General features: G+C 37.3%; 1 protein-coding gene across 3 annotated transcripts in view; it reads left to right on the top strand.

The window, feature by feature from the left end:
* slit3 (slit homolog 3 (Drosophila)) overlaps positions 1-22792 on the top strand; it is a 354995-nt gene that overhangs the window by 232039 nt on the left and 100164 nt on the right. For all 3 annotated transcript variants that reach the window (XM_088344825.1, XM_088344827.1, XM_088344826.1), the window contains 7 exons: positions 4935-5098; positions 7532-7676; positions 12675-12746; positions 14365-14436; positions 18213-18284; positions 18774-18917; positions 20585-20748. In XM_088344825.1, coding sequence (XP_088200951.1) covers positions 4935-5098; positions 7532-7676; positions 12675-12746; positions 14365-14436; positions 18213-18284; positions 18774-18917; positions 20585-20748 — 833 coding nt within the window. The remainder of the gene's footprint in view (positions 1-4934; positions 5099-7531; positions 7677-12674; positions 12747-14364; positions 14437-18212; positions 18285-18773; positions 18918-20584; positions 20749-22792) is intronic.

The following is a 22792-nucleotide window of genomic DNA, read 5'->3' as shown; positions in this document are numbered from 1 at the left end:
CACGTGTGGTTCGCAAACAGAGATACATGAAGACACGACAGAAAATTAGCAAGATTTCCAATATTTGAATGGTTGGACTGCCAGTTAGCTTGACCTGTCAATCATTCCAAAAGAATATCCAAAATTACCGTATTCGTTATCTTGGATCCCCCATTAAAGTAACCCTAACACAATATTTTTCAAAAATACACAACAACTTTTATTCATTATTATTTAAAATGTTTCTTTGTTTGTTTTAACCTTTTATTATTTAAGGTTAGCTTTTTATTTCCATATGTTATTGAGTTATTTTCAATAAGTAAAAACTGTTTTTTCAAGTTAGCTTGTAATTCCATAAGTTATTGCTGTTATTTTGTTTTAAATATGAACAAATGTGTACTTATAATCATCACGGTGGATAAGATTGGAATTGCATACAGTATTCATGCATATGCTTTATTAAATGACATTTTAAAAGATACTGTATTTGTGCAATGATCTATCAAACAAAAAACATGGCCGTCCGTAATCGCAAATAAGATTGGAATTGCATACAGTATTCATGCATATGCTTTATTAAATACAATTTCACAACATACTGTATTTGTGCAATGACAAAAAAAATGGCCGTCCGTAATCGCAAAACACGGTATGCACCAGGGATCGAACCCAGGTGGCAGAGTCGACAGCGCTGACACTTAACCACTAGAACACCAGTGATCTTGATTACATTTTATCACACTGACGCTCGATGGCAGAAACAAATGCTAGCGAATGGAGGAAACAGAATTTTTGTCCTCATCTCATCTCATCTCATCAGCCGTACCGCTTATCCTCATTAGGGTCGCGGGGGGGCTGGAGCCCATCCCAGCCATCTCCGGGCAGTGGGCAGGGGACACCCTGAACTGGTTGCCAGCCAATCGCAGGGCACACAGGGACAGACAACTCATTCGCTCATTCACACCTAGGGACAATTTGGACCGGCCAATTCACCTGAAATGCATGTTTTTGGAATGTGGGAGGAAACCGGAGTGCCCGGAGGAAACCCACGCAAGCACGGGGAGAACATACAAACTCCGCACAGGAAGTCTGGAGCTGGATTTGAACCCACGACAGGTTCCCATGACATGAACAGTGCCGCACAAGCGCTAACCACTGCGCCGCCGTGCTGCCCGAAATTTCGTCCTGAAGATATAAATAAATTCAAAGTCCGACTAATCATCAGATACACTAACGATGTGTATTACTTGCCGTGTTTTTTTGTGTTTATAGCTTGCAAGACGACTTTCTGTTTTATATTTTCTCTAACAATCGTTTCTGGGTCCATGCGTAGAAATAGTGTTATAGTGAAATAAAATTTAATCGCTTTCATTTGTCATTCGTATATCTAGTGATCTAGGGGATAGACTTTGTGTTCCAGCTGCTCAATTTCCGTTACTTACAATTTTTTTGCCATTTTGGACAGCATCATTTATCATTCATTGTACTAACATATACTGCGAGGTAAGTATACATTAATAATTTCAGTAGCTCTTGTAGTTTTAAATCCATGCCCCAGTGTGCTTGTATATGAAAAATGTACAACAAAATACTATTTTTCAGGGATTCGCCTTATGAACTGGTGTGCCTTATAATACGTAAAGTACGGTATGAGGGTGGGATTCAGGGGGATATTGAGAAGCATCACAAGTCAAAGCAGTTACGAATTAAGATGCTAAGTAAGTCGCCTTTATATTTTTTTCAGTCTCCTCATCTCGTTTTATATTTCAAATTAATGACACTCGCTAAATATGTATTTAACAGTCATAAAAATAAGCCCTTTGGGGTTCGAGGACACACAAAGACAAACAAGCACGTAGTCAGTTTTCTCAGGAAATCACCCAAAACCATAAATCACATGATCCCATACACACATTAAGATGTCACTTACCACCAACACGGAGTACAATAAAGCCAATCAAGTACCCGCAAATCCAAGTATAACACACACACAGAGCGTGATGTACCCCACGTTTTAATCCTCCTTGTCAGTAATTAAGGCTGGAGCCAAGGGTGGGCCTAGACGCTGCTATCTCCATGCGGGGGTCTGGCCATAAACGGGATTTATAATGGGAGCGCGGTATTAAAAGCGGTTCTCCCCGCTGCTAGCATCAATGAGCCCATCTCTGTTCCATAACAGGATTTGTCCTCGCCTTTATTACAAAGCGAGGCCCGTTTCGCGAAAGGCCAGATATCCCGGCTGCCACATAATACGCTGACAAGACGTCCTGCCATTTTTACTCCCTGCCAACTACTCCCCCCTAACGACTTTTAAGGTGTCCACCCGCAGAGTCTCTCAGCTTTGTAAGAGGAGGAAAAAAAATCCCTTAATGCATCCACCGGCAAGTATTAGCCGTCTGGGAGCTGGTTTTGCGCAAGATTTAGCGCCACCAGTGCCATTTACTCAACGGGCATGGATTGCCTCGAATGAATGTCACCTGCGCATGACGTGAGATCGTAATTGGATAGTCATACAGACGTGGGCATTTTCCCGCTTGGTTCTTTCTCATTTTTGCCGGCTTGGAAAAAGATGGATCATTTGAAGTGCATGCTGTATTTTTGCACAATTTTGGTTGGTAGTATTTCATGTTAAATGACATTGCACTACTTTTCATTACATTAGTGTTCTCATGTACTAACAACTTAGGCCAGTCTGTAAGAACTACCTTGTAAATAGTTGTGGCTATTTAGCCTGACATTTATGCTTTTTATATTAATATATTTTCCTGAGGTGTTCCTCAAGGGTCAATCTTAGAGCTACTGCTTTTTGCACCCACCATCCTTTTGTTTTATTCATTAATTTATTTATCCACCTATTTATGTTTTACTCTTTAAGTCTTTATCCTGGAGTGCCACGTCTAATCATGCTGTAAATAATGATCATTATGTTGCTATCAATGACACTAAAGACAATTGTAGCAATTGTACCTTTGCTGTTGGTCTTCACTGGAAAAATTGCAATTTAAAGATTGAGAAGGGCAGAATGGTAAATTACATCAAATATTTCAAAGTACAGTACTATGTTTTGGTTCAATTGGCACTTGTAAATATTATTGATTTTATGATTTTTTATAAGTAATATTTTGGGTAAAATAAGAAGGAAATAGAAAACATTCACCTGGCAGATGTTTATGTAAAGGAAAGCCTTGTCTCCTGCGAGTGTTACGCTCTAAAAGCAACCCATGATAAGCTATTTCAGTTTAGTAGAAACCTTTTTTTTTGTGAGTACAGTATTATACAATGAAATGAAATGAAATGATCTGCATTTATATAGCGCTTTTCAAGTCAATGACTTCCTAAAGCGCTTTACAATGTGCTCCACATTTCCCAATAGCGGCCTTGCAGCCATGTAAGGCGCTAACCTGCTTATTGGGGGTATTAGGGGTTCAGTGTCTTACCCAAGGACACTTCGACATGTAACACGGACGAGCCGGGATTCGAACTAGGATCCCTTGATCCCAAGACAAACGCTCTACCTCCTGAGCTACTTTGTTTCAATTTGAAAGTCATCATGAACCGGGGGTCACACGTTTATGTCTCCTCCCTGTCACATTGTCATGTTTCGGTTAGAAAGGTCAATGTGAAAAGGGGCAGGAATATTGCACCCGGCCCTTGACAAAATAATTATTAAACTAATACATAATAATAAATGATTATTGTATTAGAGCACTGTTTCTCAATTATTTTCTCTCGCCCCCCATTCAAAAGAAGAAATACACTCACGCCCCAGACGATCAATCTTTTTTTTTTAAGGGATTACATAATATTAGTGTGAACAAAACCGAGATTGCTTGACATTGATGGTACACATCACCTACGTCCATGGCAAATCTACACCTTTCGGCACATTTTCGCTGGGGAATAACTAAAGCGTCTTACAAACAAGATTGGCTTGTAATGTCATTAAATGAAAGAGTAATTGATTTGGCTTCATGCTGTCTGTTGCCAACATTCTTAACAAAGAAAGCACACCGATCATTGCTCGTCTCCCTCCAAAGTCGCATTGAAGTGCTACGGGAGGAGACTTTTGTTGGTCTCTACCCTGTTTTTCTTTGCCTCTTTCTGCAACCATGGTAATATATTTACATGGGGTTACTTGAGAGCCTCCTCCACTTTGTGTCTACACCTCATATTCGGAGCTGATACTCTCTGGTTAATGCACTGTGTGGAGTTTAGATATAAACAAAACACTCTGCCAGTGACAACGCCATTGCACCCTAATACAGTGGATGTGTGATTGCACTTTATTCTAGGAAAGTTGAACAAAAAAGTTCATTGAAATCAAACGCGCTCGCCCCACATGACAGGGCCTCCCGCGACCCCAGAGGAGCCCACCCCACTGTTTATGATTCACTGTATAAGAGCAATATGTTAAAGACGGCCGAGTCATTCCTAAGACTTAAAAAGTGGTCGGCGGCGCCCTCTGTTGGCTGCGGCTGCATCGGCTCGCTACAACGGGTCAGGTGCAAACGACATTTCGTTCTGTGTACATTGTTACACAGAATGACAATACAAGGAAATTATTATTATTATTATTATTATTAAAAGTCGACAACAGTATGAGAGTATTTTAAAAAATAGTAAATTCACTGAAAAACAACTGTAACCAAATGATGAAGGTGCTGTATCTGAGTCAGATGAGGAAGATTCTCCCGCTTTTGGTAACACTGTTTTATGTGGGGTAGCAAACCTATACCTCCTCAAAAACGGCCTCAGAGGGATGTGTGCCGCCATTCCGTACTTGCCCAAGACACACCACAGGGAGTGGTACCCCTACGACCCTGTCGTTTAAGGGATCCATGAACCGAGAAAATAGGGAAGATTTCTTAAAGTGGGGCGGTGCTTTTGAGAACCACACTTTATGCAACTTTATGCAACTAGCATGTGATTTTGTTTCATTTTCATTTCATCTTCAGACGCCTTCACTCTAACAACCTATACTGCGACTGTCAGTTGTCATGGCTCTCTGATTGGCTGCGGGCGAGGCGTGGTCTGGCCCCCTTCACTCAATGCATGGCCCCCGCCCATATGAGGGGCCTCAATGTTCCTGACGTATTGAAGAAGGATTTCGTCTGTATTGGTGAGTGTCTCGATGACCTTCGGTGTTGCATTATCAACAATTAAAAAAAAAGGTCCATTATACTTTCACCCATTCATTTGATATTTTTTATAAACATGTTTTCATTTTTTTTTTTTTTTTTTTTTTTTTTTTTAACACCTATGCTTTTGTGCTTTTTAAGACTATTTGTGGTTTGAAAAAGGTTGTTTTTATTCAATGTGTTTTCTAAAGCTAACCATTTTCCCTTTTCCTTTTATTTTGGATACACTTTACTTTTTCTGATTATATTTATCAGCCAAAAGTTCAGTATAAGAAAGAAACATTTGTGTTATGGCTTTTTTGTGTGTCTTTATTAGCATTTTAGCCTCATCGCTTCTGCCTTACATGGCCCCGATCAGGACTCCTAACACTCTGTAATCCTGTCTATTAATATGTTCAGGTGTATTATTTTCTTTCTTGTCCAGTATTATTATGTTTTTGAGATAAAATAAAGACATATACTTTTTTTTCTAGCAACATCGACCAGCAAGGGACACGCATCATCAATATTGCATTCTGTTGAAGCGCTATAACTCCTTGCTGCTTTACTGTTTATCATTTCAATTAATGGGACTGTATATGCGTGTAATATAATTGGGCCTCACAGGAGGAAAACATCAGCATGATATCATGTGTTTGTTTATTAATTTGTCAGTGCATCATATGTCCCAACTGCTTTACTTCTTATCATTTAATGCGTCAATGCATTTTGTGGACCTAATGTGAGTGGAACATCACAAATACTACATTGAATTATCCTATGCTTGGCAACTGCTTTATTATTTTCATAGTTTTTGATTTGTAATGTGATTGTTGTGTTGTTTTATGTTTGAAAAATATTGAATAGTCTTAAAATGCTATATGTTGAATTGAAATGAAGTTTGTTTTAGATAAGTAGCAAATCATACATTTTTATATAAATATATTACATCTCGAGTTTTTAAATAAAAGTGTGATTGGGTGGGTGGATCCCTTAACCACTAGGGTCATAGGGGAACCATTTCCTGAGGTGTATCTTGGGCAAGTAAAGCCTGGTGGCGCCCATCCCTTTCCAAGCAAACACATGTCTTCACAGGGGAAATATGTAATTATGTAAAGTAAAATACATTTTTTTAACCCATCTGTAAAATTATTTTTTTTTTCAGAATTATATATTTCAAGTCTGTTAGATTGTTGATATTTTTTAAAACAATTACCAATCACACAAGGATTTATGGTGATGCAAGATAGATGGGGTAAAAGTTTACAAATTTTGCTGTCCCCACTGATGGAATTGTTTTTTAACTCCTATATGTTGAATTGAGATCAAAAGAAATGTATAATTCTTATTTTAAGATTAATTAATTAATTATCTATTTAAAAATGAATTGACCAACATTACAGACCCTCAACGATACCATCTTAGAGCTGGTAAATAATTGTGAGTGTAAAAAGTAATATAAAAAAGATAAATTGTGGGGGTAATGTATTATGTGAAGGTAAATTGATTAGATTTTTTTTTCTTCTGAAATTCAGCGCAAGTGGTAGCATTGGGCCAAATCGTTCCAAGAAAAATCTGTTAAATTGCATGGGTTTTTTTTTCTATTTGTTTTCTTATTTTCTTTCCAAATTATGTACTTCAAGTCAGTTTGTTTTTTCAGCGTGGGTGTTTTTTGTACGTTTTTACATATAAACAATCACACAATTTAGTTTTAATGATGCAAAATTAATTGGGGGAAAATTCCATATATTCCAGTCCCCCCCCAAAAAAAATATGAAATGAAATGATTTGCATTTATATAGCGCTTTTCAAGTCAAGACTTCCCAAAGCGCTTTACTGTGTGCTTCACATTTCTCAATAGCGGCCGTGCAGCCATGTAAGGCGCTAACCTGCTTATTGGGGGCATTAGGGGTTCAGTGTCTTACCCAATGACACTTCGACATGTAACAAGGAGGAGCTGGGATTCGAACCTGCGATCTCTTGATCCCAAGACGTCCTCAACACTGTTTCCAAATTGAGCAAAATGAGAAAAACAATATGATATTTTTTCACATTTGTTTTCCTATTGGATGAGTACAAAGGGTTTCATGTGATGCCAGTTCCTTATTTGTATTGGCTTTTGTTCATTGTTTTGACTATTGCATTAATGTCGCCATCAGAAAATCATGTTGCTATTCTCTTATTTCTACATCCTTTAGGGTTGCTCTATTGTTTGTAACCTTGAAGATCAAATAGAAGGAGGGGCTCGAAGGAGAGCTGTAGAAAAGGGATGGAAAATGTTTCATCCAAGAGCTATTTCCCGGTCCTCCTTGCAAGTTCAAAATCCATTGATGTCTTCTCACCTTATTTTGAGTTCCTACAAAATGTTAAACTCATAAACATCCAGTCGCGCATGATGTTTCTGGACCGTATTTTGACTTTATGCGTTTCGTCAGGCCCCACCCACGCAGAGACGAGGCAATGCACGGCCCTGGTGGCCGTTTGCCCGCCCAGCTGCACATGCAACAACAACATCGTGGACTGCCGCCGCAAAAGCTTGAGCGAAATACCCGCCAACCTCCCGGAGGGCATCGTGGAGATGTAAGGATGCCGTTCGCTTCACTAGACATTAAGATAATAGTTGTGTGCAGGTATATAAAAGTCTTCTGGGAAGCTTTTCTACTTGGTTTCAACTGTATTCTTTGGGGTAAACAACTTTTATTAAGTTGAGATGAAAGTCAGATTCTTATTCAGCTGAGTACTAAAGAGTCACTAGGTGAAAGAACACAAAAAAAGACAGTGTCCTTCGAGAAATATATTTGTTTCACAACGTCTGGAATATCCAAATTAAAAGATGCTTAAAAAATGGGGGGAACAAATAGTAAACAGTCCTCATTTTTTATAATACTTTGTAAACTATCGTCATAACATCAGTATTCCCCAGACTTTTGTGAATATTCCTGCGGGGATGAATATCTATCTATCTATCTATCTATCTATCTATCTATCTATCTATCTATCTATCTATCTATCTATCTATCTATCTATCTATCTATCTATCTATCTATCTATCTATCTATCTATCTATCTATCTATCTATCTATCTATCTATCTATCTATCTATCTATCTATCTATCTATCTATCTATCTATCTATCTATCTATCTATCTATCTATCTATCCATCTATCTATCAGTATGAAAACAATAGCTTTAAAGGGACACTGTGTTGTATTTGACCACTAGATGTCACTGTGTTGTGTAGTGCAACCAAAACTGTTTGCCATAAAGCACAAGAAAGAATAACAACTATGGACACTCAAATTGACAGAAAATTTCAAATTTTATATTTTCACCCAACATTATGCTAGGTTTTGGATACCCGTAGAAGCAAGATGGTGGACAATAATGTATGTACCCTCCACGTCCATTTTATTTTCTCTTTATTTTGAAACCTCAGGAAAAAAAAAATACCAATTGCTCTCTGATGCTTCGTTTTGCCATCACCAACATTATGACAATTAAAGCTTAGCATAACTTTGTGTGTTGAATTCCTAGAAAATCCATAACGTGTTAAAGTTTAATGAGAGAGAACTTTGATATTGAATAAATAAAATCATTTGTCTATATGTTTAATCTTATATTTCCCTGATGCATCATTTGGGCCAATGACAAATTTCTATGTCGTTGCAATGCGCATCTCTGACAAAAGTCGCCAGTGTGATCTCTCAGGCAAGTGAAAGTCCTCCATGTTTTAATCCTTGTCTAATCGTCCTCTGGCCTTATCGATTTTTTTTCAACGTGCTTCCAAAATGACTTCCCCTTAACGCTTCCGATTGTGTTAAAGTCAGAAGTGCCTTTGTCTCAACCTTGCGTCGTCTCGCTTCACAGAAGATTTTGTTTAATAACTCACGCTCGAACAGTAAATTGCCCTTATCAATATGTGCACTTCCTTTCATCATGTTGTGACCTTTGTATGAATTAGTCGGCATTGGTTGGCAGACAGTGATGCCAAAGTACTCTGTTAAGAGTACAGCCTGGGACATTGGCTAAAGAATCAACCGATGCTTGTAACAACAACAGATCGAATATTTTCACCTTGCAACATAACTACATTGAATTTTATTTTATTAAAGATATATATCTTACTTATGTCAATATATCAAGTAGTTCATTCAGATATATGCAGCGACCACAAAAAAGCAACTGCAATGTGAACTTTCGAAGGGAGCCTTACCATATTGACTCAAATTGAATCACAGTTCCACTGAGTCAAACAGAATGGAATTGTTCCTCTTTCCAATTAAACTTCCTCCAACATCTAAGCTTACTACTTTTTACTTTTAGGTTAATACATATAAAACTTTCACCTTATTCTAACCAATTTACAATATTTGAAATATTTGAAATATTTGAGAAAAGTGAATAGCCACACTTTGATGAAAACAAAGACAAAAAATGATTAATTACTTAATTTATTTTTGTCAAATAGGTTTAATTAGAAATATAAAATGTGGTTGCCCTTCATAAAAAAAAGTTTTCTTCTTTGTCATACATTGCTATAATAAACTATTTGAGTTTTTAAGAGCATACGGCTATTTGCGGCCCACAACCCTTTTTGGTTGCCTGCCGGATAATCTGTATAATAATCCCTTTGTAAATTGTTTTTAATGCAACTATTAACCTGGAATTGAAACAGTGGCGTGTGGACATATTTATTTCATGTTTTTTCTGATGCAGGAAACTTTAAAAATGTGCAGCATTCTATCACTCTGCGCTCGGCACTCTGGTTTCCTCCAACATTCAAAACAAAGCATGACAGGTGGATTAGCGTCCCAAAATTGTCCTTATGTATGAGTGTGTGTGTGAGTGTGAATGGTTGTTTATCTGTATGTCCCCTTTGATTGGCTGGCAATCAGTCCAGGGAGTCTCCTACTCACTCCCTGTTGATAGCTGGGATGAAATCCAGCACCCTCGCAACCCTATTGAGGATAAGAAATTCTGAAAATGAATAAATTAATGCATTTAAACTGTCAATCCGTTTGAATTCACATCATGTAATCGCTCGATGTGTCATCCGAAAGTCGCGGTCACGGCACGCCACACTGTTGCAATAGTGAAACATAGCAATCAAGGGAATGTGCCTGCCTTTTAAATGAAGACACAAAAGCCTGTTCAATGTAGTTAATGTTGTTTTTTCCCCGTCCGATCAAACTATTCCACGCGCTGTTTACCTTGGACACAAAAGGCTCAGAGGTCAGGAACAGAACAGAGTGTGCATTAAGGAGGAGGCTAAGCGGCTCCGGTGAGTTGCCATCCGTCACGGTGACAGCTGACCCTGGGCCCGGCCATGGCTCCTCTCTTCTTGAGTCTTCAGGGTCTGCCCCCACCCCCTTACCCCTTTCCCATCCTCCATCTTCATGTCCTCCATTAAGAATACATGAGCTGGATGCGACAAGACCGCAATGTATTTTTCCAAACAAAGCATTGCGGTAATGCTGGCTGTGTAGTCGGTCTTGCAGGGGTGGGGCCGGCTGGGGGTCAGTATGACAGGGCAGGGTGTGCTGTTTTTTGCACCGTATTCCCCAGACTTCAAGGTGCAAAAAGACACCCCAAATTGGCCAGAAAGTTGAATGTGCACATTAAAATCTGGTGTGCCTTATGTACAGCAGAATCCAGTTAATAAGATTGGAAATGCATTAAGTATTTACAGTGTGCATTACTAAACAATGATTGTACGTTATACTTCCGTGTTTGAGCAATGATCGATCAATAGATAATCATCCGTCCATCCATTATCTGCACCGCTTATCTTCAGTAGGGTTGCGGGGGTCCAGGAGCCCATCCCAGCTATCCTCGGACAGTAGGCAGGGGACACCCTGAACTGGTTGTATATAATCATCCCTGGCCCAAAAGTGCAATACCATGTATGCAACGGGATTTTAACACAGATGCGATAGTAAGGGCGTCAACAGGTTACCATTAGATCACAAGTGGTATAGATAACATACATAAAGGCAATATACCTTATTACACTATCACACTAACATTGCTCACAGTGCCAGAAACACAGATTTGCATCGTGCAGTTTGATAGATTAAACTAACTACGTGCGTTAATAACGCTGCGGAAGACAGAAACACAGAACAGAAAGTCTTTCATCAAAATACTATACAAGCTATTTTACATGCGTACACATCTTAAACCGTATGATTATTGTGGCACAGGTGAAGAGGTGGAAAAACTTTTGAATGAACAAAATGCACTATGTAAACCAGTTTTTCTGGCAAAATAGCGTGATAATAAGATAAGCTCTGAAGCCTTTTCATATGTCATCTGTACCACTGGTGGTCTGGTGGATAGTGTCCACGCCGCGACCGCCACAAGTTACGTTTGATTCCCGTTACACACACCGACTGATGATATGATATGATATTATATTATATTAGTATACTACATGCTGTAAGTGTAGAAAGAGAAACACAAATACACACAGTGACTTACTCTAGTCTCAAATTACTGCACCTTACAGACTTGTGTTTGAAATGTATAGGACAAAATACTATTTATAATCCATATAATCAGGCGCGCCTTATAGTGCAGAACATGTGATAGCATACCTGTTTGGCCTTCAATTTAAAAATGGCATGCCAAATGATGTAGTTTTACCAAACGCTATTTGACAAAGGACTATTGGCAATGCAGAGCTGCCAGTGACACATGAATTTGCAGAGTGTGCTTTTTTCCTGGGTGTGGGTCACTGCCTCCTCGATTGGGTGGTGCCTATCCCAGCTACTCATGGGGATCGTGTCCATTGCCCAACTTGGTTGCCAGTTGCAGAGGTCATACAAACAATCCCACGCCATTCTGACCCTTGAGTGAATCTCAAATGCAGATTTTTTAAATGTAGGAAAAAAGCCAAAGTTTGTTAAAATGTTTAGTTTTGTTGTTGTTATCTGCTCAATTTATGAGGATTCAGCAAAAATGTAGGGAACTAAAAATCACAATCACTCATGCAAAACAGTATCTTCTATTTTTGGTAAGTGGGCAAAAGTATTGCCTTACTGTCCCATTCTTCTAACTGTACGTTGTTATTTTTTCTTATTTTGCTACAAATTTCAATGCACAGCAGAAAAATGAACATATTATATAGTATAGCAGGCAGCAGGGTTTTTTTTCTTAATATGCATGTAGTTACATTAAGTGCAATATCCCATAGCAAACATTTTTGCTCATTTAAGTGTTTTTTTTATTTGCATGAAAACATGTTATAAATGGTTTTAGGTATTATTGTATTGTTGTTTGTATTTTTTTAATATTTTCATGTATTTTCTTGAATAAAGTGTTTTTCTTAGTTTATCATCGTTAGGTTTTTTTTCATACTGTAAACACAAATTATCAATGATCAAACATTGTTTTTTTCTGATTTTTTTAAATAAAAAGCAAGTCAAAAATGTACACTGCAAAAACGTTCTGACCTAATTAGATTAGCCTTTTCTGAATTAAGTATTTTTTACTGTTTATATTTCAATATTTTCAAAGTATTTTGCTCGAGTAAAATCATGAACTTACTTATTTTGCCCTGTTTTGTGTCTTCCCAGTCGATTGGAGCAGAACATGATCAAAAGTGTCCCACCGGGAGCATTTTCCTCCTACAAGAAGCTTAAAAGAATGTAAGTTTTTACATTTTACTACCGAAAAACTGTATGGAAAGGTTTTCTCACAACACACATGAATAAACAAAATAGTATTCGCTGTGACAATTTAAAACATCCTAACTCTAAAAATCTAATTATTTTTTGATAAATTCCAATTTGGGAAACTCCATCAATATAAGACAACATCAAACCATTTTTGACATGTAATAGATTTACCTATATTCTTTAGTTATTCATCACTGATGGTGGAATTCATATTTTTACAAAGATTACATTGTATATATTAGTGTTGCAACAGAACTTCTATGTCTGTCACTTGACTAATCTACGCATCAGGTTTTGACATACATTTATTTTTAATTCCTGTGTAAGAAAACAACACGATTTCAGGAGAAAACTGAAGAAAACATACATTATTTTCCATTTAAGTGCTGATTTATCCCATAACCTGTAAGTAAATGTAACAAAATTATGTATTTTTTTCCAAAGTGAAAGCAACTTTCCAGTCAAATGTATTTCTTTTTTTACCTAATCCCAAAAATAAGGATTGTTGATAATCGCATTTTACACAACATAATGCACTATTGCCTATGTTTACTAACATCCTTTTAATCTTATTTTTCATCTTTCAAGTCTTTATTCTATGTTTATCCAGGAATGCCATGTTGGATGTCATTGTTACTAATATTTACTTCATTATGACGATATAGACGATTATAATTTTGTATAACTAAAGATTGATTATAAAAGGTTTTGGCGCTTTTGTGAAACATGTATTTGTCGTTTAATCCAGTGTTTGGCTACATTTTTTGTACCACGGACAGGTTTCATGTCTGACTATATTTGCCCGGCCCAATACTAACGTTAACAATATTAACAAAAACAATGATAACTATAATAATAATATTAATAATAACAAACCCTAATTTACTTTGTAATCACTAGACCACTAGGAATCTAGAGTGAAATGAAAAAAGGCATTTGTTTTCATCTCGTCAAACTATTTTTACTTATGGTACCACGTTGTACAACGTGCTTTGGCTGAACTCTTTCACAGTAACGCTCCATTACAAAGTTAAAGGAAAAAATAAGGCATTTTTTTACTTTCTATGCAGCCTGGTATGAATCGAGCTATGGCCAGGTACTGGTCTGTGGTCGGACCGTTGACAACCACTGGTTTAATCGATTTTTTGTTGCAGCCTGAAAATAATTGACCACAAATCATTTTGTTTTCAGTTCCTCCCTTGATACTCTGGTCAGACATCTTGTCTCTTTACCCTCATGCTAATATCCGCTAATAGCAGTTGTCACTAGCTTAGACCTGTATTCTTCGCTCAGCTGTCCAATTATCCTGCAGAGTTTTGCCTAATAAATCCGACTTTACGGCTGCAGATAAAATTGCATATAACATGCCACCACGTCACTTTCCTATTTCCCTCCTCGTCTGGTGTCAGTCATGTTAGCTCGCATCTACCTGTCTATGAACCGCCGCCTCATTTACTTGTGCCTTCCCTTGACCATCGCTGATGTATGGTGTTGCAGACAGTTCGAGGACATGTGTATCACGGACGCACTAATGTCAACCGCCCTCCCTCTTCCTGTTTTTCCTCCCCCCATCATTTTTCTCCCGCAGAGACTTGAGTAAGAACCAGATTTCCGACATCGCTGCCGACGCCTTCAGCGGGCTCCGCTCTCTCAGCTCCCTGTAAGTGCCCTGCATGAACCGACAAAAGTTTAAGGCTAACATGAGTTTGATATTTACCACAGCCCTTCTAAATGAAAGTACAGTGGTACCTCTCTAGATGAGCACCTCTAAACTCGAGAATTTCAGTAAACAAGGTTTAAAAACAAAAATCAACCACGCTATATGAAGGAAAATTCCGTTGACTTACAGTCCCATAGGGTGACACTAGAGATCGCTCCGGAGCGCTCACTGCCAGCATCAGCTGGTTTCACTTTGCACATACTAACTTCTAAAAGGAGAAATTAAATAGTGTGCTGTATATCTTGTCTGTATTATTATTTAAAGTTAATGTAACCTCAACTTTAAGTGTACAGTCAGTGCTAACGTATCATCAAAAGTTCCTCAATCTAGTACATGTCAACAGCCAATTTTCTCCCGTATTAATGATTGCAAATCCTCTGTATTAAGTGATAATAAACCTTACAAACACAACACCGCACCTAGACACAGAAAAACAGACTGTAAAATATTGGCAATCTACAATGACATTGTCGTCTGCTACCAGTGACTCGGAATTGGTCCTTTCATAAAAAAAAAACCACCCGTATAAAAAGTGTCATACAGTTAACACTATGTGAAATTGTTATAAAACTTGTCAAATAAGAGGAAACATAAAAGTTGACAGGTATGCAATATCCCTGACTCTTCCTTGCAAAACATCTTCCGCCAGAACCTTCCACCACAGCAAACACACATTCGTTATAGTGCTTATAATAAACTCACAATTCATTTTTCTTATTACACATTTTATTTTTTTTTTATATTTATTTACTATTTACTATTTGTTTTTAGTGATCAGGAAGATGTGTTTGATAACTATTTAGGGCTCATTTGTGTGCACTTTGCAGGACAGGAGCGCCCCAATTAGTTTTTAATTAATTTATATTGGGGATAATTTGCTCGTAATTCGAGCTACGAGGACGATCCTGGAATGAATTAAGTTTCGTAAGAAGAGGTACCACTGTATTAGCTCTTTATTTTGTAGGCTTTCCTGCTTCTTCAGAATCAAGAACTTCTAAAAGTTCAATTTTGCTTCACAAGGCTAACTAGCTAACACTTAACAATGTAAACACAAATTCAACGTCTGAGTTGTTCTTAAGAGCATGCCAAGATTGACAAGCAAAATCAGTGCAGGTGACATCAGACCTACTTACTGGATTGGTTCTGCCCAATGGGTCGAATTCCATCCAAGATGGTATTTAGTTACTGATAGTACACATTGACGGGCTGCTATGCACTGTGGTGCCAGACATTGAAAAAAAAAAAAAATGCTGAAAAATATGAGCACACGTAGAAAAACTGAACATTTTCTGGCTACAGTCTTAAGTAAACGTGGACGCAAGTTGAGTTGTTCTTAAGTTGGATGTTCCCTATATGTGTCTGAGAAGAAACACTTAAAACTAGCTTGGAACAATAACCTCTCTTTCCTCAAAAAATAACCACGTAAACTGTTTTTCTAAAATGATTAAAATAGTGTCTATCAATAATCTATAATATTCTAGTCAGCTGGTTGGTTAGCGCATAGTCCAGCGGTGTGGAGGTCCAGAGTTCGATTTCAGCTACCACAGCCTGCATTTTTGCATGTTCTCTGGGCACACCGGTTTTCTCCCACATTCCAAAAACATGCATATCAGGTTGATTGGCCGGTCCAAATAGTACTAAGGTCTGAATGAGCAAGCGACTGGCTGGCCAAGGTTCAGGGTGTCCCTGTCCACAGATGGTTGGGATGGGCTCGAGCACCCCCGTGACACTACTGTGGTTGAACGGTGCAAAATAACTATATTCAAGATTTGCTAGATAGTTTGCTTTTTTTAACCTGTTAGTGTTAAATCAAAAGTTATCAATAAATATTGATCACATCACAACTGAAAAAAAGGCATCTTAGTTAATATTTGTTTTTTGTTTTTTACAATTCATTTTGAAATGTATTTTTGGTTAAACAAATCCATATTCTATGTATTTTTTCTCATGATAATAACATAATAATAATAACAATAATAATATCAATACATAAATTAAATCATAAACCGTTAAAATTGTACTTGAATTAACAAAAATATCTGCGAACGAAAAAGGAAAATTACTCCGATTGTTTTCAAAACATTTTTTAAACTGTACTTGGTACAGTCAATTTTCATAGGGGAAATCATTTTTAAAAACACACAATGATTTGTTTGCATATTTGCTGTTTTGTGATTTCCATCATTAAATTGACAATCGTGGCATTTGCAGGTGTATTAATGCAGTAGACATGGAGGGTCAAAAGGTGCCGAATGCGTAATTGCATTTCTGCTCATTTAGCAAATCCAAAAGTTTTGGCTTACACACAAAACACTGATTCACGTGGCCCAGTTTGTCCATGGAATCTCTCAGAATGACTCTTATTTGTGCATCTCCAAGAGACTCGGACGCCATCAAAACACGAAAGATGGTTTAATTTGATTCAATCTGCACAAAGAAAATGAGACGGACAGACAGACGAGAAAGGGCGCTCAAGGTCACTCATCTCCAGGGAGCTAAGCGTGACGCTAGCACGCTCACAAATAGCGACATTAAGACGAGCACGCTTAAAAAGAGCGACATAAAGACGCGGTCTCTGTCAGCGCTGGCAAACTGAGGCGTGATGGGACAAAAATTGAAATTGCTAGAGTGGAGTAAATGGTCGCCTTCACGGCAGGAATCGGGCACGCCACATCAACCTGCGAATTTCGATCATCAAACTAAATAAAACAATAGCCGAGCTAAGAAACTCTACCAAATATTTAAAGGGACATTGTGTATTATTTAGTGCCTCTGTGTGGTAAAATAACGTCATCATTTAAAAAAGAAATTGTATTGATTTAAATAATAAGCAAAAATACATGATGTACCTTATAAAGGTGCCTTTTTGGGGTAAAAAACTCATGTAATTTTTTTTTTTTTTCACATAACATAAGCCTTACCTATTGAGCGCTAAAATAAGTGTCTGCCATCTTGCTGCTAAAAACCGTAAACGTTGTGAAAGGTTGGTCGAAGAAAGACGGTGTGGTTTGGTCAATTGGTAAGCTAAAATTTTACTTTGCATATATCTAATAGTAGAAACAAAAGCAGGCAAAATAATAATAATCTGATCAAAAATCATGTTGACGATTCTCCTCAGTGTAACAGTTAACACATAACATGGCATGACAAATGTGTGTCCTAAATCATTTATGTTTAAGTTGCTCAGAAGTGTACGTCACAGGAAAAGTCAGTGTAAAAAATGCATGCCAGAAAATACGCCAATGGTGAAACATAAAACTTTACAGAATATAGACTAATCGTTCTGAGTTTAGTGGACAACTAAAATAAGTAGAAACAACATCAATGACTTATGTGATGCATGAGTACAGGAGAAGACCGCCAAGATGCAAAAAAAAATCAACCTTTAAAGGTCCTCCAAGCAGTCCTTTCATTTTATTGAATCTCTTATGTTACAAAAAGCAGGTAAGCAATGAAGGGTGTAGAAATTGAAGTGACAATAATGTAAACAATGCATAACAGTCAAAATAGCGAACAACAGTGTACAATAATGGTCAAAATGTTGAACAACCTTGGCATCAATAGATCTACTTTGCAGGTGACTCATAGTAAAACAAAACCATTCTTCATTTTAAGCAAGCATGATAAAAACAGATCAATACAAGCTTCAAATTTCCTTCATACATTCTAAAGAAAGACCAATGACCGTATCCTAAATCATTGACTGTTTCATGCAGGGTGCTATACGGCAACAAGATCACTGAGCTGCCAAAAGGATTGTTTGATGGCCTGGTGTCCCTGCAACTACTGTAAGTATTCTGTATTTTATACGAGCTTCACTGTAGTAAATCCAAAGATTATGAGCGAAACAGAATATTATTGTTGAAATACAAATGTCTTCACGTCCGTCCTCCATTGGGTGTGACAACATTTTACTGTCACAGTAACGATCAGCAATGATGTGTGCTTCTCATGAATTTTTGAGGACGTGACATTCAAAAGCGGGGCACTTTTCCAGGATATGGTAAAAAAGAAAATAAAGAAGTCAAAGTAAATGTGACATATGGTCCTTGCAAACACTGCAGTCCGCCGGCAGAAACCGCTAACCGCTTTTCCCTCGTAAAGTGAAGTCAAGCAAAGACAATGATGATGAGCGAATGCAGCCGGTCATTTCTGCACATTGGGGTGTGATCATCAGGGTAGAGACAAAGGTTATATTCTGCGTTAGCCCTTCTCCTACTGCCTACCTATGCATTTCTGTGCAAATGCGATAGCTCTTAAGTCTTTTCTGGTTTCAGGCTCCTGAACGCCAACAAGATCAACTGTCTCCGCGTCAACACCTTCCAAGACTTGCACAATCTCAACCTGCTGTCATTGTACGACAATAAGTTACAAACCATCAGCAAAGGACTTTTCGCTCCGCTGCGCTCAATCAAAACGCTGTAAGTACTTACTTATGCCACGCTTTCACACAATTCATAGACTTCATTAATATCCCAAGAAGCTTCTGAAAAATGCCGAAAACATTCAAGCTACAAATGCTCATCTGTGAACATCAGTTGGGACGCTGTGACTTAGACAATCGTGGCTGAGTGATTTTTTTTGGTCGCAAAAACGTTTTTGTAAATCTGCTTTCTTTGCTGTTTAAATCTCAATTCAGTTGCAATAACTATGGGCATTTTTTTGTTATCTCTACAATGAAAGCACATTTTAAAATGTCATTTTGTATTATTTAACACCTATATTATTTTGGAAAATACCGTGTAAGCAAAAATTCGTAAACTGTCATACAAACATGCAATTATTTTTTACAAAATATGAGGAAGCTGACATTATTCTGAGTGATCTTGGTGCTTAGGGTACACCAAAAAACAAAAACCTTGTAAAAAACAAAACAATTGGAAAAAAAATGAGGTAAAGGTAAAATGTTTTTTTATTCACTTTAAGTCTCCGTAGTTTGTATTCTTCCTTGTGCTACATAGCTCTCGTTTTCAGTTGCAGTAAACAATGCAGCGAATTTCTGTGGTCAAATATAACAGTGTCCATTTTAGTATATTGTTTATTACTTTTTTATGTAAATCATTAAAAAAACCATAGTTTTGTTACCGAGTCTTAGAATAAATAACGGGAAAATATATTCAAAAGTAACAAAATAAATGTTCTTTTAAAGTAATTTTTTCTAATTTTGTCAAAAACAAATCAACCTTATTCGGGGAAAACAGTATTGCCATCTTGTGATAACAACAGATCTCAATTTTTGACATGTTTTTCATGTTGTCTGCCTTTTATAACAATGCAAAAAGTAGAACATTTGATATTTGTTTTTTATTCTAAAACATATCTAAATTAGCTAATTCTAATGTATCATTTTTATGATTGATTTCAAAATGTATTTTTAGCTTAAAAAATACATTATTAGAATTGCAATTTTTTATTATCGCTGAAAAATTAGAACCGTCCTTATTGTCATAAATAACAACAACATTAACACTTTTTACAAGATTATCCCTGGTTCTCCAGGATCAACATATAATAAAGACTTTAGAGAGGAAAATAAGATTTAAAAAACGAATATTAGGATATATTTATAAAACATGGAAAGCAAATTGCAAAAGGTAGGAGCCCAAAGATTGACCCTTGAGGAACGCCTCAACAAAAGGGCATTGCACTCTTGACGAATAGGGTCATTTTTCACAAAAAATGAGTGAAACTGATATATTGTCACTTTTCAACAATTTTCATATTCAATTAGATTGACTATTAATTCAATTTAATTGTTGACTTCTGTGAAAACCCTAGGCCTAAGAATGACGCTTGACGCCTGAATAAGTGTTGACATTTAGGGCCTAAAAAATCAAAAAACGCTATTCAATAAAAATGTTCTGAACCAGTTGCTAGTCTTGTAAATAGCTTAAGAACACAACTGACAAACGCTTCATCTAGCCTTAAAGCACTAGTATAAAGTATTACGATGCAGGTTCAGTAAATATAAGCACAGACAAATTCATGTTGTATGGTAACATTTCTCATAAATTGGCCGCTGCTACAGTCACCAGGCAGCGCTTTAAAGTAATCATCTGGTGACAAACGCTCTGTTTCTCCCCTGCAGTCATCTGGCCCAGAATCCCTTTATGTGCGACTGTCACCTGAAGTGGCTGGCAGACTTTCTGTTGGACAACCCCATCGAGACCAGCGGGGCGCGCTGCAGCCACCCCCGAAGGCTGGCCAACAAGCGCATCAGTCAAGTCAAGGGCAAGAAGTTTCGATGCACAGGTAAGGGCGCACCTGAAACAATATACATTTTTGGAGTTAATAGCTATTTCGTATTTTATTTTGCTTTGTTAAGCTATCTTAAGTGGTCCTTTTTTATTGTTTTTATTATTACTTTCTACTTTCTCTTAATTATTTTTTAAGATGATGCATCCCCAGTCCTGACCTCTTTGCAAGGGCCAAAATCTTTGGGTATTATTTATTGATGCATTTATTTTAGTCATTGACTATTTAGTCTTTCCTTTTATCTACTATCCAAGCAAAGATTTATTAGGCAATTCATCCTTACTCCTCACTTCTCTGTAATTGCATCGTGTGGGTGTTTATTTATTATATATTTGTTTATGTATTGCAGTTATGGACTTGAATTTCTTTCATTTAGCTTGCAACCTAAACAAAGCAGAGTTTATTTTTATTTTATTTTTTTATTTTTACTGCAAGCAGTGCTACTAATTAATATGAATCCCCGGTAATTTACTGCGTCAGTTTATGGCAAATTATGAATTATGCATTTTCAATGAAAACAACTAGAATAGAAAATAAACCAAGCAATGCTCATTTATAATTGACAATGTTGATTGTTTCTTGGTTATTAATGACGTACTAGTGCCAATAGCTGGACACTTCAAGTAACATCAGGTTTTATGTGCATTGTTTTTAATGTTTTATTAATATTTTCTAAGAACCACTTTCGACCTAGAAATGTCACCAAGAAAACCTTTTTTGGCAGCTCTTCATTGGGACAATTCATCCCAGTTACTACATTTTGGCAGGTACAATCCTTTTTAGCATACCTGTCAACCTGTACGTTTTTCTTTTTTTTTATACATTTTAAGACGAGTACGACGTACAAGGAAATCTGTACGGAAAAACGCAAATTTGTCAATCGCATGCGTCTGTCGCCTGGGGATTTCCCATCATGCATCATTCCAGAAAAAAAAATGGTGTACGATTATTTTGTATTCTGTATGGGAAAATACGACAGTTTGTACGGGCATGGAGCCCTGGAGCTTGACAGGTATGTTTTTAGTGTAATTTATTTATTTATTTCTGTATTTACAGTTATAGGCTATTTATTCTTATATATAGTTTACAACTTTAAAAAAGCATAGTCAATGTTGTTTGGGAAGTAATTGTTTTCGTGTTATTTATTTATTTGCTTTAAGGCAATTCAGCCCAAGTTTTTGCAGTTGTTTTCCATGTCTTCTTTGATCTACTTTGCACCATGATAAGATTTTTATATACCATGATACCTCTACATGTAACTTCTCGAGATACGAACAATTTGGAATACAAAATGTATTTTAAACAAAAATTTTGCCCTACTTATACGACAAAAGTTACGAGAATTTATTGACCTCCAACATAGCGACCGCTTGAGACTGCTCATCATATTCATCTTATTACTGTATTTTTGTGATCAATTACTATTTCAACACGTTTTAAATGATCAGGAAGATGTTTGGCTTATATCTATCTAGGGTTAACTTGCTTTTAGAAGGCAGGGAACAAATTAAATGGTTTTCAGATATTTAGTACCAGGAAAATTTGCTCGGTATACAAGCATTTCTAGATAAGAGCATGATCAGGGAACAAATTGATCTCGTATGTTGAGGTATCTCTGTATTTGTTTTTTTTTTCTTTTGTGTTTTACTTGAAGGCAATTCACTCCCAGTGCTGACTTTCTTCGCTGAGCCTTGATATGTTTTAAGTGTTACATTGAAAACCACCCATTAGAAATTATGTTGGCGCCTCTAATCGCACCTCAAACCTTTTTTGTCTGCCCTCTCCTCGCATCTCTTCTTGCTCCCTGGACATTTCTGGACCTCATCACTGTCCTCTCTTCCCACACTCTCTTGCCCCTCTTCTTGCCCCTCCCGCTGTCCCCTATTGCCCCGCCTCCTGTGTGGACCTGCGCTCTGATTGGCTCGTGCTGCTGTCTCTTGTGCTTGATCTAACCATGTGGCCCCGCCTGCTGTGGCATCACATGGTTCCGTCAAGCGCCAGGGACCGCCCGGCACACGCTCGCCTGCGCCCGCCGGCCAAT

Source organism: Urocampus carinirostris, chromosome 9, assembly GCF_059441175.1.
Source record: "Urocampus carinirostris isolate Australia breed hairy pipefish chromosome 9, RoL_Ucar_1.0, whole genome shotgun sequence".
NCBI classification, from domain to species: Eukaryota; Metazoa; Chordata; class Actinopteri; order Syngnathiformes; family Syngnathidae; genus Urocampus; species Urocampus carinirostris.
The sequence above is the reverse complement of the archived record's forward strand: the minus strand, read 5'-3'. Positions and strand labels throughout refer to the sequence as shown.